This window comes from Accipiter gentilis, chromosome 10, assembly GCF_929443795.1.
Source record: "Accipiter gentilis chromosome 10, bAccGen1.1, whole genome shotgun sequence".
NCBI classification, from domain to species: domain Eukaryota; kingdom Metazoa; phylum Chordata; class Aves; order Accipitriformes; family Accipitridae; genus Astur; species Astur gentilis.
Genome location: NC_064889.1, coordinates 33,025,865 through 33,041,175, shown reverse-complemented (window position 1 = coordinate 33,041,175; position 15,311 = coordinate 33,025,865). Strand labels below are relative to the sequence as shown.

Sequence of the window (15,311 nt, the reverse complement as noted above, 5' to 3'; positions counted from 1 at the left end):
CCAGGAACTGCAGGAGTTGTTAACATCAGGATTAAAGCAGGTAGCCGTACCTGGCAGAGCTGCTTAGCTCAAGCACAGAGCACGCGATTCCCACCTGGCTATGCTTTGCATGCTACATGAAACTAGAAAAACAATCCCAAGGCCATGCTATCTCCCCTTTTCTCAAAAAAATAGTCTATTTACACCAAGTTCATCCAGGAGTTAACCACAAGGAACCTGTGATTACAGGGATGACTTGGACACAACAGAAAAGGACTGAAAGGGTTCAAACCCATCCCCTTAGACTGCAGTTCTGCTCCACTTCCCCCTCAGAAGAGGCAGCCAACCCACATTTTCAATCCTGAGAATCTTTTTACACTTTATCAACATTGTTTCTATCCCCAATGGGGTGGGGGGAGATAGGTGAGCAAAACCACCACACTTACCTGCTCTGAGAGCCCATGGTCCTGGTACACAGCGCTAGTGCATTCAGTATTGTGTCTCTCCAGTCAAATCAAGCCTGTTTTCCCTCGGGGCAAAAGCAATGTCCTACAGGGGAGTAAGGAGCAGCCTTGGCCTCCACCATCAGCTTTCTCCATGGCTGCTCGATGGCTGCACATGTCACCTAGATGACGAGGGCTAGATCCTGCTCTGCTACCTGGTGCCACACACCCATTACTCTTCCTCCCTGGCAGCCGCTGAACTCACAGTGCCACATCCATCCTTATTTCAGCTCACAGGATCCCCTGAGCAGACCGTTCACTCACAAAGCCAAATGTTGCCACCGCTTAGCTCAATAACCATTATTTTAGTTCCAAGAGGAGCATCTTGCAACTGTCCACCTTCTCACAACCCTACCACAAAGAGCTACTGCAGAAAGCCCAGGACAGTCTCCATCAGCACCACAGTCACAATTTCAAGGTGGTTGTACAGAAACTTCACATTAAAAATCCCAACTCAAATCCAGAAAAATATCTAAAGAAAGGGGAAAAAAAGAATATCCCACCTCACCCTCCATTTGTAAGCGAGGAAAAGAAATTGCAGCCCCCCAGAACCACACACACCCAGCTGATGACACTTAGTCAATTAGGGCTGATAAGAGGCTTCAGCTGGGGAGATGAGTCCCACCACCGATAAGGCTCTGCTGGTGCCTCTGTGAGGAGCAGGATACTCTCCCTCCCCCCATGACAGCTAAAATTCCAGTATTGAAAAGAAACGTGAACTGAAATTAGTCTTGACATTTCTGGGTCTTGTAATCACAGTGGGTGACAAAAGCAAATGCTGGATCAGAGCCTTTCCCTGAGCAATTTAAACACATCTATTTTAAGGAAAGACTGAGTTAAACAAAGGGGTGACAGCCCGTAAGTTGAAAGCCGCAAGATGTGACGTCCTGGGATTATGTTATAATCAGGCAGTCCAAATAGCCTCGAAAATACATGTTTTTTGGAAATCAGGGGGGAAAAGTGCTGCTACCACACAGTGTGCTGCCCCTCATACCATCCGTGAGTCATTGTCTCCCCGCACACCGTGGAGAGGGACTGCTGACCAAAATTGTTTGCCCCCCTTTGCAGGATGAAGGCTCAATTCAGAAGGAGGAAATAATCAGGCAGGAAGTGAAAATTAAACCATTCAGTGGAAAATGGAGGGGAATCGTTTTTGCATTCATCTGTCTATGCTGGCTTCTTGTCAAAGGACTATTATTGGGAAACCGCGTTGGGAACCAGGGAATCCGGTGTGGGGAAAGCTGTATTTTTGCTACTTGAGGCTCAGTGACTCCTGTGAGGTATCCCGCAGCAACAGGAGATGGGCTTGAGGTGAAACTTGAACTTTTGGTGCGTTTCCCTGTCAGGCCTGCTCATGCAGCAAATCCAGCTGCGTCAGCAGAGGCACAAGGCCATGGTGCGGGGAGGTTTCTTATTTTCCAGCCCGGCTGGGCTGCTGCATGCTCCGCACAGCCTGGTGGCACCGGCACTGGCACCAGCACCATGCTGGCCACTGCTGGAGCCTGAGCCACAAGAAATAGTGACACCCGCTGAAGGGAGAAACCTCCTTCCCCAGCACTGCTGCTTCTGTCCTGGGGGCTGCGGCACGTGCCCGAGAGTACACAGCACCATCTGTGGGGAGCTCTGTGAGGACAGGATGGGGCTGCCCCGTGCCAGATGCAACCACTTCCAGATGCTTCTGGCTGGTTCCAGATGGTTCCAATGGCCCCACCACAGGGCATGGCTGAGCCCACCCGTGAGGTGGTGATGTCTCTTGGGAAATGCATCTAAGAAAGGGCAAAATGCCGTGAGAGGAGAGGGGGGAAAGTGTGAGAGATGGCCCCGAGAGCAGCATGGTCAGGGAGGGAGGAGGAGGGCAAGAAGAGGTCTTCGAGGTGCTGGAGCAGGCGTTCCCCAAAAGCCCCCAGAGGAGCCCCCACCAGAGCAGATATCCATCCCTGTGACTAATATTAATTGGCAGTCAGTTAATTTCCCTCAAGCCGAGCCTGTTTTACCCGTGACGGTAATCGGTGAGCGATCTCCCTGCCTTTAGCTCAACCCACGAGCTCTTTCACCACACTTTCTCCCCAGTCCTGCTGAGGAGGAGGAGGAATGAGAGCGGCGGCTGGGTGGGCGGCTGGCAGCAACCAAGGTCAGCTCACCCCAGCGGCCCAGGGACACAGCCCTGCCACACGCTCTGGCTCCACTGCCCGTCCCGGCGCCCCGGGCCGCTCCCGTCCCCTCCCCGGTGCCGGTCCCCCGCCGTTCGCAGTCCTCCGAGCCCCTAGGGGGCGCGCTAGCTCCCGCCTCGCTCTGCCGGCGCTCGGGCCCGGCAGCGGAAGGAAGCGGTTTCCCGCGCCGTGCCCATGGAGCCCGGCGGTTCGCGCCGCCCGAGGTAGGGCCCGCCCGGGCGGGCAGCGCCGGCGCCCCGGCCCCGGGGACCGGTGCCCGGGGTGGGCGGCTGCGGCCTCAGGGTGGGTGTCGGGAGGGCTCCCCCCCTGACCGTGCACTCCCTTCTCGCCCCGCAGCGCGGCGGAGCTGGTGGCGGCCCGCGGCCGCAAGGCCCCTCAGCGTTCCCGTGGCCAGAAGGATTTCATCCCCGACGGCTCGGCCGAGCAGGCGGAGAAGCTGCGCCTGTGCCGGGAGGAGCAGTGGCAGCTCCTCTCCGAGGAACGCGTGGAGCGGCTGTAAGTCCCCGGGGCTGGGGGCGGCCCGGCTGCCTCGCTGGAGCGGCCGGGGGTCGCAGAGCTGTGCTGAGCCACGGACCACGGGCCTGTAAATTCCTTTTTTCCTGGGAGGGATCGGGGCGGGGCGGGGGGGGGGGGGGGCGGTCAGAGCACAGCTGCTGTCCGTTCAGGTGTTACGGGTAGAATCGAGCTGTTAATAGCAGGTAGGTGTTAGCACAGTAAGTTCCCTTGCCCGTCTCCACAGTTCACCTGCTCGCAGCTCCCTGGTTGGAGCAACTGCAGGGGGGACACCCCGGCCGTTCCCTCGGGAGCAGAGGCTCATACTGGTACACCAGCAGCTTCAATGTGGGTGTTCAGAAAGTCCCTCAAAAGGCCCTTAGTTTTCTCAGGTGCGTGTGTAATCCTGTAGCCTTTGCAAATAGCAGCCACTGTCTTCTTGGGCACGGTCTGAGTTACACAGCCCCTTGATGATGCTCATGTGTGGCATTGTGCAGATTCAGCTGACTCTTGGTGTCCCTGGTTTATCAATTTTGGTGGTTTCAACAGCGCTACCAGTTTCCAGAGCCTATATTTCTTGGGAGATTTTCACGCACTACCTCTCAGCACACACTTTCCCTGTTTGGCCTGCTCTTTTCTGGTAACGGTTTCTCTGTCTGCACTGATCAGTAGCAGTTCACATAAAATTGCACCACTGGGGACTTCAGAGAGAGAATGGTGACCTCCAGCAGACAGGCAGGTCAGACAGGGTGGACCGTTATCTTCCCCTGTTTTCACAGTCGGGTTTGTTCAAATACATCTGTAAATGTGTGTCTGGGGCAGCCGTGGAGACTCACAGGCTGGGAGGGCGACTGGGTAGGTTTAGGTTTCCTTTCAGATGGAGAAATTGTGATACTGACTAAAGATGCAGAGCAAGTCCATGGTGGACCCTACAGGTCTTTCCTTCTGTTTCCCTGAGCCAGCTGCTAAAAATGTATGTTTACATTCTTGCAAAGTCACCCTCCACTTTTCAGCTATTAATTTTTTTCCTATAAGTCCCTGTGGGTGGGATACAGCAATCTGAGAGTGTCTTGGCAGCATCTGAACAATCGTATGATACATCATGGCTTAGGCCATTCATCTCCAGCAGGCTGCTGTAGCCTACAGACAGATGTCTGTGGTGCTGACTGAAGGTACTCTTAACTAATTGGTGGTGATAAAATCTTCAGCTGGTACTGCTAGATCCAGTGGATGGTGCCTTTCCAAGGCCTTACTGTGTAAAAATACCACCTGGAAGTTTGTTGCCTTTTGATACCTTCCTGAGGTTGTTGTAGCTGATTGTAGGACATGCTAGTAATAACAAACTAATCTTTAACCTTCTTAGGGGGAATCTGGTGAAAGCTGTGTGGAAGCCAGGACAGGGCATCGTAGAGCTGCAGTCCCCTGCGGTGAGTCTGCTGCAGAGTGTACTTGGTGCCATCACCTCCTGCTGGCCATTGCGGATTCCTTAATTTGCTGCTTCAAATGGGAGATAGCCTGGTTGTCAGCAGGGAGCAGCCCGAGCCCATCATGGATTTGTGCTTCTGTTCCAGGGGAAGTTTTGGCACACCATGGGGTTCACAGAGCGTGGCAAACAGTGCCTGCTGCCTGAGGAAGCTCTGTACTTGCTGGAGTGTGTAAGTAGGATACCTGTGCGTGGATGGGGGCATTGGGTCTTTCCTGAATGATTGGAGGAGCTGCAGCAGCTTTAGACTGAAGTCTGAAATCACTTGACTTGTGTTGGTCACTGCTGCAGTTTGAGCAGCCGATAGACACCTGGTTCTCAAAAAATTGTCTTTTTTAGCCTGTTGCTGATGGAGCTTTTGTTTCCAGGCCATGGGTTCATATGTTGTACTCTAAAGCAGCCTCTGTGTCATTGACAGCGAGTGTTAGTTGGATTGGTGGCCAGTTTATTCAGCTGGTGTCGTGTTTAACGCACTCCTATGTCAAATACAAAAATAGAGACTAGGAGAGTTTTAGCTGATCCAAATTTCTGTTAGAACATCAGTGTGCTGGTTTTGGCTGGGATAGAGTTAATTTTCTTCACGGTAGCTAGTATGGGGCTGTTTTGGATTTGTGCTGAAAACTGTGTTGATAATGCTGAGATGTTTTCGTTACTGCTGAGCAGTGCTTACACAGAGTCAAGGCCTTTTCTGCTTCTCACACCACCCCACCAGTGAGCAGGCTGGGGATGCACAAGAAATTGGGAGGAGACACAGCTGGGACAGCTGACCCCAACTGATCAAAGGGATATTCCAGACCATATGATGTCATGCTCAGTATATAAAACTGGGGGAAGAAGGAGGAAGGGGGGACGTTTGGAATTATGGTGTTTGTCTGCCCATGTAACCATTACGTGTGATGGAGCCCTGCTTTCCTGGAGATGGCTGAACATCTGCCTGCCCATGGGAAGTGCTGAATGAATTCCTTGCTTTGCTTTGCTTGTTTGCGTGGCTTTCGCTTTACCTGTTAAACTGTCTTTATCTCAGCCTATGAGTTTTCTCACTTTTACCCCTCTGATTTTCTCCCCCATCCCACTGTGAGTGGCTGCATGGTGCTTAGTTGCCAGCTGGGGTTAAACCACAACAAGCAGTAGTAAGTCAACTGTCTTACCAGAGTGAAAGAAGCATGAGGAGCATGTTACAAGGTTTTCTATCAAGATCTCTACTTTCTTGCTCTGGGGCTGATGAAACATGCATTTATATATCAGTTACTTCTTTACCAAAATCTGTGTATGGGGACTTGAACTTCCACAATCCAGGAAAGCTCACTGTTCTGGGAATTTCTGGAAATGAGATCAAACCATTATCTTCTGTTCCTTGTGAGAGTTAATTGGGATAAAAGGTTTGACACTGAGAAATTCTTTTCCTCAGAACTGGTGTACAGTTAATTAGGAAATCTGAGAGTGGTCAGTGTCTTTTCGGTCTTAAGTTGACTTCCTCCCTTATCCCCAGCATATCTTGCATATTTTGCAATGGCAGGGTTCATAAGTTCATTAGCACAGTTTTTCTCTGCTTCTCTAAGAAGCTGATAGGAATTAGTGGAATGCTATCCAGTTTGGTAGGGCCACATTTAGGCACTAAATCAGATCTTTCTGTGTGAAGGGTGTTGGCATGGGAGGCAGTTATATAGCAGCCAGTACTGTATGTGCTTTACACTTCAGCGGAGAACTTTGGGGTTGCTACTTGGCGTCTCTTCCCAGTATGTATGGCAGAAAGAAATGTAAATGTGGCAAGCAGGGGAGTGAGACCGGGTTGCTTTCAGTGCTCCTCTGCTTGCAGAAGTGCTGGTTAAGGCTCAGTTGGATTTCTTTGCTGTAGAGGGTTTTTTTGTCTTTCCACTGAAGCCTGTTGTCAGTGGAATAGGTGCACTGATCTAAAGGGCAACTTTTTTCTCTTAGCAAAACTTAATTAGGTTATGGGTATCTGATGCCATCCCTTAAATCCTAACTGCAAAGGTAGGGCTTTTTTACCTCTGGCATTTTGACAAATAGATCATAAACAAATTGATGAAAATAAAATTGTTTTGTTAGTTGCTGAGTACAAAATGTCTCCCCAAAAGCAGAAAAGACAGATGTCTTCAGCCCATCCCATGGCAGAGGTGTCCTTCCTAGTGTTTTGTTTTCTTTGTTTATGAGTAAACACATTCTAAAAAAAAAGGGAGGAAAAAGAGGTGTGGCCTATAAAACTGCCTCCTGCAGGTTAGTTGCTATTGCCTGGGGAATCTGCCTATTGGATCATTGGGGTTGCAGTAAATGCTTCTGCGGATGCTATCAATTCCTCTGCTCCAGCTCTCTCAGTTGTGCAGGTCCTAAGTGTTTTTGTAGTTGCGCTGTGTCCTGAATCACTGAGATCATCAAAGTTAAAGAAAATCATCTCCCAAACGGATGCAGTGCTGGAGCAGGAGCCGACAGCTGTGGGTGGGAACTTCTTAACTGGCTGCTAAAACCAGAGCATGGGGGAACTGGGCATGGGAGAGGGACAGTAAGTCATCCAGGTGGCACATGGAGAGACATGGATGTCGTGTCAAGGAGGGTGCTGGGGAAGAGAGTGGTGTGAGCTTGCATAGATTTGTTCCCTGTGATTCTTTCAACACCAAGCTTTTGTCCTGCAGGGCTCTGTTCAGCTCTTTTACAGGGATCTGCCGTTGTCAATTCAGGAAGCCTACGAGATCCTGCTGTCCCAGGAAGCGATGAGCCTGCCACATTACCAGGTGTGTTGGGACCTCCAGCTATTGCAGGGAGGATGAAGGCAGAGAGCCCAGCCTCTGCCACACAGCTTCTTTCAGTGGCTGAGAGCAGAGTACGACAGTTAGGGAGGGGAGTCATTCTCAGTTTTTTCCCATTCACCTTCTCCCAGATGATCAGTTCTTGTTTCCCCACCTTTGCTTTGAGTCCTAACCCTGGCATTTTCTCCTCTGCCAGTGCCACACTGTGTTCACTCGGTTGTGGAGCTGAAGTAAATTGGTTTTAGGGTAGTCATTTAACCCTCTTGCTTTCCTTTGCTCTAAGGTGTTCAGCCACTTGAAGCAACTGGGTTATGTTGTACTGAGATTCGACCCCAGGTAACCAGCTTTTTCTTTCCACGCTGCTTTCTCCTTTCTGAAGACCCTGAGCAGCTCTGTGCCCACTGCATGGCCCTAGTGGAATGGCAGAGAAGAGGACTTTGACCCTGCATTCCGTCTCTCGGGAGGATTAAAGGCTAAAAGTGGCACTCTACCCTTCCTTGCTCCTCCCTCTTGAGGAGGTGATTGGGAACATGAAATGGGGCGTGAACCGAGGACCATCCTGGTCCTGCTTGTGGATTTTCTGTGCCTGGAAGAAAAGGTTTTTGTTGCTGTATTCTGGGGGCTGAGCAGAAGGGTAGTTTCGCTGCCCCGCCCTGCTGTCAGCCTCCGTGTTGGTGTCTCCTTACAGCACTGTCCTGTCTCCTTATGAGAGGCAACTAAACCTGGAAAGTCACTGCCAGAGCTCTGGGAAACACCATCGCAAAAGGAGGAGGAGTTCCAGCCCCCGGTAAGGATGTGGCCCAAAGCCTTCTTCCATCTTCTCCCAGGCTCTGCAGCTTGGGAACAGCATCCTCAACCCTTTGTGCTGTGGGTGACCTGTCCGGCACAGCTGCTCTTGGCTGTCCTCAAGAAGTGCAGTGCTTTTCCTGAACTCTTTGCAGTGTGCCTTTTTGTCACTTCTGTACTTCATGCAGGGCTAATAGGAGCAAACTGCCCCTGAGCCTCCCAGCTGCAGTGGTGAGATGCCAAAATAGGAGGTTAGAGAGGTCCGTGCAGAAGAAACATGTGGCAGTTGTCTCCTTTTGCTCTTTTTTAGAGGGAGCACAGACACCACAGTGCACGTTTTGCACTTATCTAGCCCCTCAATGCAGCTTACATGCTAGGACTGTACAGCAGAGATGTTGCCAAAATGCAAACAGAAGCTGACATAATTAGTAACTTTGCTAATTATGACAGCTTCCAGTAGGTGGCATCATCTTTTTAAGAAACAAGGAGGACAAGACTGGTCTGCAAGTCCTTTCCTGATAACAAGTAACTCAGTGCTTGAGGAGTTAAGACATTTTAGGAACTGGGAGATAAAACTGCTGGTTTGAGAATTGCCCCGTCTTCTCTGGGACCAGGGACTGAATCTTCTACCAGTAAGAGGTGCTGGAAGGAGGGTTTCTGCCTAGCCTGTGCTGGTTTGGCTGAAGTCCATCATGTTTGTGTGGAGGTGTTTGGCTCCGTACGTATATGGGGTGTGTGGAGGCTGCATGGCAGGTTGGGAACGTGTGTCTACACAGATCAAGGCAGGGATTCTCCTGCGCATTGAAGTCAAAGCTCATGCAGGACTGCCGAGAAGTTTATTCTGCCTTTGGCATTCACTGCTTGTTTTGGCCTGCTTTTTTCCCTTCTCATTTTGTCGCACAAGCAAACGCCCTCCTTCCAGCCAAGAGATTGTTGTCAAGGGTTTGCAGATATGTCTGGGGGTTCCTGCCACCTTTGCCGTCCTTTTTTCAGGCTTGGCAGACTGCATTCTTCCTGTTAGCAGGGAGGAGGCAGGACTCAAAGGGGATAAAGTTCCACTACACACTGTCCCTGTCTTTTATTCTGCTGCTTCTGTCTTTAGGTCACATGAGAAGAAACATAAGATATCTGAGGACCTTCCAGAAGCTGAAGGGATCTCCAAAAAAGCTGGAGCTGACTGTGGAGACTCCAGTTGCCTTCTAATGGATGAAAAGCCTTTGTCAGAACAACCAAAGGAATCTGATGCTGGAAGTGAAGAGGGAGAGTCAAACCCAGTTCCTCTTGATACAGGACAAAAGGACTCCCTGAACCCCTCCAGGAGCTGGGCTGGAGACCACAGGGAGAGCAGCACTGGCACCCACGCACCCCGCTGGGATTTTACCACCATCGTCTTGCCAAACATGGCCCCAGACCAGCCGTGCACACATCTGCCCTCACCTGACAACGGGCTCCTGCCAGAGAATGTGCTAGGGAGGGAGGTTGATGCAGCTTGCTGGTGTGCACGCATCAATCAGAAACAGGAGAAGCTGTCACGGAAGGAAAGGGAGCAGCGAGAGAGGGAGAACAGGTACAAGAGCAGTGTCAATGCTGACCGGGAGGTGAGGCGCTGCTCCAACTGGAAGGAATACAAAGCCCTTTTGGAGCAGAGGAGCCAGCAGAGGGTTTGGAGACGACCACCACATCTCTGGGACCAAGCTGTCACACCACTTTTGAGGCCAGATGAAGCTACCTCATCAGGTAGAGGCTCTAGGAACTTGACAGGGACCCCCTTTCCCACCCCACCCCCAACTCTGTGAAACATTGCCTGTAATGCAGCAGCAAAAGGTGTGACATGGAGAAGCTGAATGTCATTTTAGGGGACAATACCTTGAGATGGAGAATCTCATTAGGAGGCCTAGGCAGAGCAGGCACAGAGGAGCCCAGCTATGAACATAGGGAGAGACAAGAAAGCTTGTACTCTGCCTTTCCATCTCTTTCTATAGCCTACTCAAGTGCCAGGATAAACAGGGCCTTGGGAGGTCTTCTAATCCATTCCCTATGTCCTACTGTATTGCAATCCTTCCTGCTAGGCTGTTAGGCAGTGAAATCGCAGCCAGCAAGATGCAAAGCAATTGCAGGGTGTTCTGGGCTGTGTGTTGGGGGGAGATGAGGAAGCTGAGGTCTTTGAAGTAGCCAGTGGTGACTGTGGTGCTGCCAGCCATTGTTGGAGGAGGAAGGCTCATGGGTGGTGGTGGAGTGCTTGGAGTGCCGTGGGAGAGAAATAGCTAGTCTGATCCTTTCCTGTTCCTTCTCCCTCCAGCTGCGCTCCTCCAGCAGATCAGCGTGCTGCAGCCCTCCCACATCCTGGATGGAGCCTCCCGGTTAGTATCCAGCCAGCCAGCTCGTAGCTGTTAGGGAGTAAGGGTGTTTTGTGACTGTCCCTGCTTGTGAGGTCTGTGAGATGCTCACAGCAGCAGTTTGGGAGCTGCCTGGCGTCTGGGGTGCCAAGAGAATACAGTGCTCTGCTCCGTGACCCGGTTGCATCTGTAGTGAGGGGCTGGCATTTCCATGAAGTACCAGGTCCTGCAGCAACAGACCTAGGGCATTCCAGGCTGATTAAAACATTGGGGTTGCTCTCTTTTCCTACCGTTCTCTCTCTGCACCGCAGCCAGGTAATCTCCCCTAGAGGTTTGGTTGGGTTTCACCTGTGCCTCATCCCTGGAACGTGCTGCCATCCCTGCTGCAGTGATTATAAAACCATGCCTTTGGACTTTTGGTTCTGTTCCTGCCTTAAAGAGTCTGTGTGGTGTTAGTGTGCAGTCCCTGTAGGGCAGAGCAGTGCTTTGCTTCTCTATCAGTTAGCGGCCCTTCTTGCAAGGGAGTCTGCAGAGAAGGGAGTGTGGCAGATGTGGGGTGGGAGCTTGATCTGGTCTGACTACAGGAAAGATCTAGAAATTAATTAGAACAGTTGGAGGATCAGTCCTTTGAGGACTGAAGCCTTTCAAAGGCCCCAAACTAGCCAGGCTTCAAGAGCTTTTGCTCCCTCTTTCCTCTGCTGTGTCTATACCCTACAATGTTTCAATCCTATACATATGTGAATGTGTTCTGTCTTCTGTAGGCTGCAGGAGGACCCAGAGGGCATGAAGATAGACTTCAATGTGTATCAGGCTGATGCTGTGGCCAAGTTTAAGAAGACAAACCCTGGGAAGCCATATGTCAGGATGTGTGTTAGGAGGTATCCATGGGTCTTATGCTGTGTTCTGAAACATAGCAGTTGCTGTTGTGGAAACAAAGTACTAATGATCTGTAAATGACCCAGCATCTTGTGAGCTTTACAGATCATCAGAGTGTCTCCCTTGAGGGTGGTCCTGCCCAGAATTTTTTTTCCCTTCCATTTCCTCCTTTGTTGGAGGCTGTGGCTGACAATTCCCCCAGCCCTTGTGCTCAGCCCACAGTATTTGATCATCTGGTTGCTGCTCATCTCTGAGTATTACTGGAGTCAGGAATAAGAAGCCACAGCTGTATTTATGCAATGCTTGTGAAACATGTAGAGTTCAGTTTTGCAGGGAGCTGTAGGGTACCTGAATCCTCAGCCAGTGCAGATTGCGATGGATTTCTGCAGAGATGTACCTCCCCAGAACTCGCTACAGGCTCGGGGGCATGGGTTTAGTATTTTGATCTTTGCCAAATGTAACTTTAAGATCAGTATGAACAGAGGATAGGTGTCCACTTTCTTGCTGGATCCAGAATCTGATACCTAAACTCCATAGGCAGGTACAAAGTTCTTGCCTTTTCTAATTTTGATATATACTAAAACTGTCCCTCCTCCACTCTCTGCAGCTGTAGTAGCCAGAGCATGGAAGGTGGTAATGCAGTTTTACAAAGGTCTGTCATGAGCGGGTAGGATGATCCTTGCTTTATAAATATTTTCATTTATGAGCAAACAGACTCTGCAGAGTTAAAAGGAGGAAAAGCAGGTCAGATGTTGATCCCAGCAACCTAAAGATCTTCCTAGCACAAAGGTATTAAGATGGCACTGGATTGGCAATTTGCCAATAGCCCTGTGAGCCGCATCTAATAGGCACAGCATGGAGCAGTGTGCAGTTGCCCTTGTTTTTGGCAAAGGATTTGACAGCTCCCAGTTCCCAGCATGCAGTGTACTCTCTCAGGGCTGGCAGCCTCCTGCTTTGACTGAAAGGGGTGGGAAGGGTCACTACCAGCTCCTAAGACCCAAGTGAGCTGCTGTGATCGTTGGCCAGGACAGCTTTGTCTCTGTATTCTTATTGCTTTGAGAACAATGGGATATTTTTCTCTCTGCAGCTTTGACGAGCAGATTCCATCCCTTCGGGCTTTGAAGCAGGTTACATATCAGAGTGGGGACGTCCCGGTGGTCTTTGCGCTGGTGGATCATGGAGAAATTGCCTTTTATTCACTAAAGGAATTCAAGCTGCCAGTTGATGTTAATCACTGAAGTTGCTGTCACTTGCAGAAATGGTACAGGATGAAGGGAAGAGCTTTACTCAGGTTTTGTTTTATTGATTAATGAAATACTACAGAAAATAGAGCCTGTGATAACTGGAACCTTGCGTAGTTGACCACTATTTGCTGTTACAGACTTCACCCAACCAGATGGCTCAGGCATAATAGCAAAATTTACAGCAAAAAGTGCGTATGCCTTAGCTGGGCATTTCTGGACTGGAATACACACTGATTTGTTCTTGAAGCTGGTTCTCCAGCTTTCTCATCTTGTGGACCGCTAGTCTGCCTTTTCCGTGTCATCTTTGGCTGACCTGTGGACCATTAGAAAACACTTTCTTGGTGATCCTCTTGTCACATGTTAAGAGCCACTGTGCTACACCAGTGGAATGGTTGGAGAGTCATTGAGGTCAATCAGGAACAGAATAAGCTGATCAGATCAGTGGTGGTGTCCTGAGCCTCTGTCATTCAGCTACGCCAACAACTGTCAGATCAGATTCTGATCTGAAAAAAGCACGTCCATAAAACTCATCCACCTGGAGTAAAGTTTCCAGGCACTCAAGAGCAGGAAACTGCCTTGAACACAATTTCATCAGTGTGAGCTCACAGAAAGCCCCAGAGCATAGCAGATGGCACCCCAGCCTCATGCTGTAGCAGCTGTGCTGAGGTGCATTTTTGCCATGCAGCATTGTGCTATGTTAAAGTTTGGCCACCAGTACCAGCACACTGTATCTGATAGTCTCACCAAGGCTGTACTGCAGCCTCCTCTGCTTCAGCCTGACATCCTCTTTCCTGGCTGTGGATCTTTGTCTTTTGCAAGTGAGAGATCCCTGAGTAAAGAAAGAAGCTACAAATTCCTCATGAGCCTTCCAGTCTTGTGGCTGTTGTACTCCAAATAGAGGACATCATTGCTTTCCAGGCCCTACTGTGGGAGCTTTCCACCAGGATATCCAGGTACCAAAGTTGCTTTAGCCTCTATGCAAAAGTGCCAGTGACAAGTGCCAGAAAGTCTGCTCAGTGAATAGAAGTATGCTGAGCATGGCTGTGTTTGGTATTGAGCTTCTTCAGAACTGTTATAGCAACTGGTTTAGATGCATTTTATTTGATGATTTTTTAGTTCCTTTTGGAGATGGGGAGGAGGCTAAGCAATAAAAACGCCTTTTCCAGCAGTCCAAGCACCTCAGTGTGGTTCTTAATTCCTGCAGAAATGTTAATAAGTTATGCAGAGGGAGACTTTCTTGGGGAGGCTACTGGGACCCCAGTAGCACCAGCTGGTGAATGCCCGCTCATGGTCATACAACCCTGTGACTGCGTAACCCCGCTCCCATGCCCATCTGTGTTTGGATCCAGCTGCTGCCCCATTCCGTGGGAGGGCAGTGTGACTCAGAGCCTGGAGGAGTCCCAATGTCCCGCGTACAGTTCTGTCCACACACGACACCGTGCCGTCCTCATCTTCCTCCTGTGTGGTCAGAGGTATCGTAGCTCAAGGTGGCAGGGATCTGCTGCAAGCACTGTGCCTGGTCCTGTTTCATGCACACACCCCTGTTATCAGATGCTGGAAGTCAGCAGGGCTCTGCTGAGGTGAGGGTCTGACAACTCCTCCCACACGCCCTCCCCTTCCTCTTCCTCCCTCCTTCAAGCAGTGCTTTTGCTCTGATAATCCTTGTCAAACGCCAGGGTTGTTGGCAGCTCCAGTCTGTGCCTTCAGCGTTCTCCCAGACTGTTTTGCAGATTAAAGGCAGTGGGAAGAGAGTTTCTAAGAACAGGTGCAGCCAGAAGAACTCCAGTCTGACCCACAGGGCTCACGTTTGTCCTGGAATTAGGTCAAACTCCTGTTGATTTCAGTCAGTCTCATCTGCTTATGCCAAGGTGGAATTGTATCGATGAACTCTACAAGAGCCACCCAGTGAGTTTCGCTGGGGCAGAGACTCCCTGATTCAGCACAAAACAATTACAATTTAATAACCACTGCAGGGAGGATTGAGAAACTGTGGCTGCCTTGCTCAGCACCACAACATCTGACAGTGCCTTTACCAGGATGGGATTATGATGCAGACTGATACCACTGCTTGATTTCAGCCTGTGATGTGGATTGCCTGGATGTTGCAAGAAGATGACAGAAATGAGTATTTTATTTGAAAAACATCACTTTTGGAAGCTTGGCTGAAACATTGACTGTTACTGGCCCCTTGTCAGAGGTAATTTCAAGCTTTTGCGTGGATGCAGAGAGGTTGGCAGACCTTGGACTGCCATTGCACTCCACGTAACTACTGATTCATCGCCCAGCTGATGTTCCCTGCAGTAGGACACAGGCTGTTTGCAGCCGAGCAGTTTAGCAAGATAGCGGCAGTTGCGTAGCTCTTTCCAACTAAGGCTTCAACTTTCTGTTAAGCCTTTCCATCTCTTTTGCGGGAAGGTTGGCGCCTTCCCTCCGCTTCGTGCTAGGTCCCTGTCCTTCGCGGTGCTGGGGGATGAACGGAGCCGGGAGGAGGGGGCCTGACACGGCATGGGAGCCGGCTCTCCCGGCCCGCTGTCCCCGGCCTCGGCCGGTGCTCGGTGCCCGGGACTCCCGGGGTGGGGGGAAGCGGCGGCGCGCTTTCCCCGAGCCGGGCAGCGCGGCCGCCCATATGGCGGTGGCCGCTTTCTGATTGGCTCCGAGCGAGCGGAGCGTTGAATTATT

At 50.6% G+C, this 15,311-nt stretch overlaps 1 protein-coding gene across 1 annotated transcript; it reads left to right on the top strand.

The window, feature by feature from the left end:
• The first annotated feature begins 2,810 nt into the window (after window positions 1-2,810).
• On the top strand, window positions 2,811-13,800 carry TSEN54 (tRNA splicing endonuclease subunit 54). The gene is made up of 11 exons (XM_049812171.1): window positions 2,811-2,856; window positions 2,990-3,148; window positions 4,509-4,572; window positions 4,717-4,800; window positions 7,277-7,375; window positions 7,674-7,726; window positions 8,079-8,177; window positions 9,279-9,913; window positions 10,476-10,536; window positions 11,274-11,390; window positions 12,476-13,800. The coding sequence occupies exons 1-11, from the start codon at window positions 2,828-2,830 to the stop codon at window positions 12,624-12,626; spliced, it is 1,551 nt and encodes a 516-aa protein (XP_049668128.1). The 5' UTR covers window positions 2,811-2,827; the 3' UTR covers window positions 12,627-13,800.
• Window positions 13,801-15,311: the final 1,511 nt, after the last annotated feature.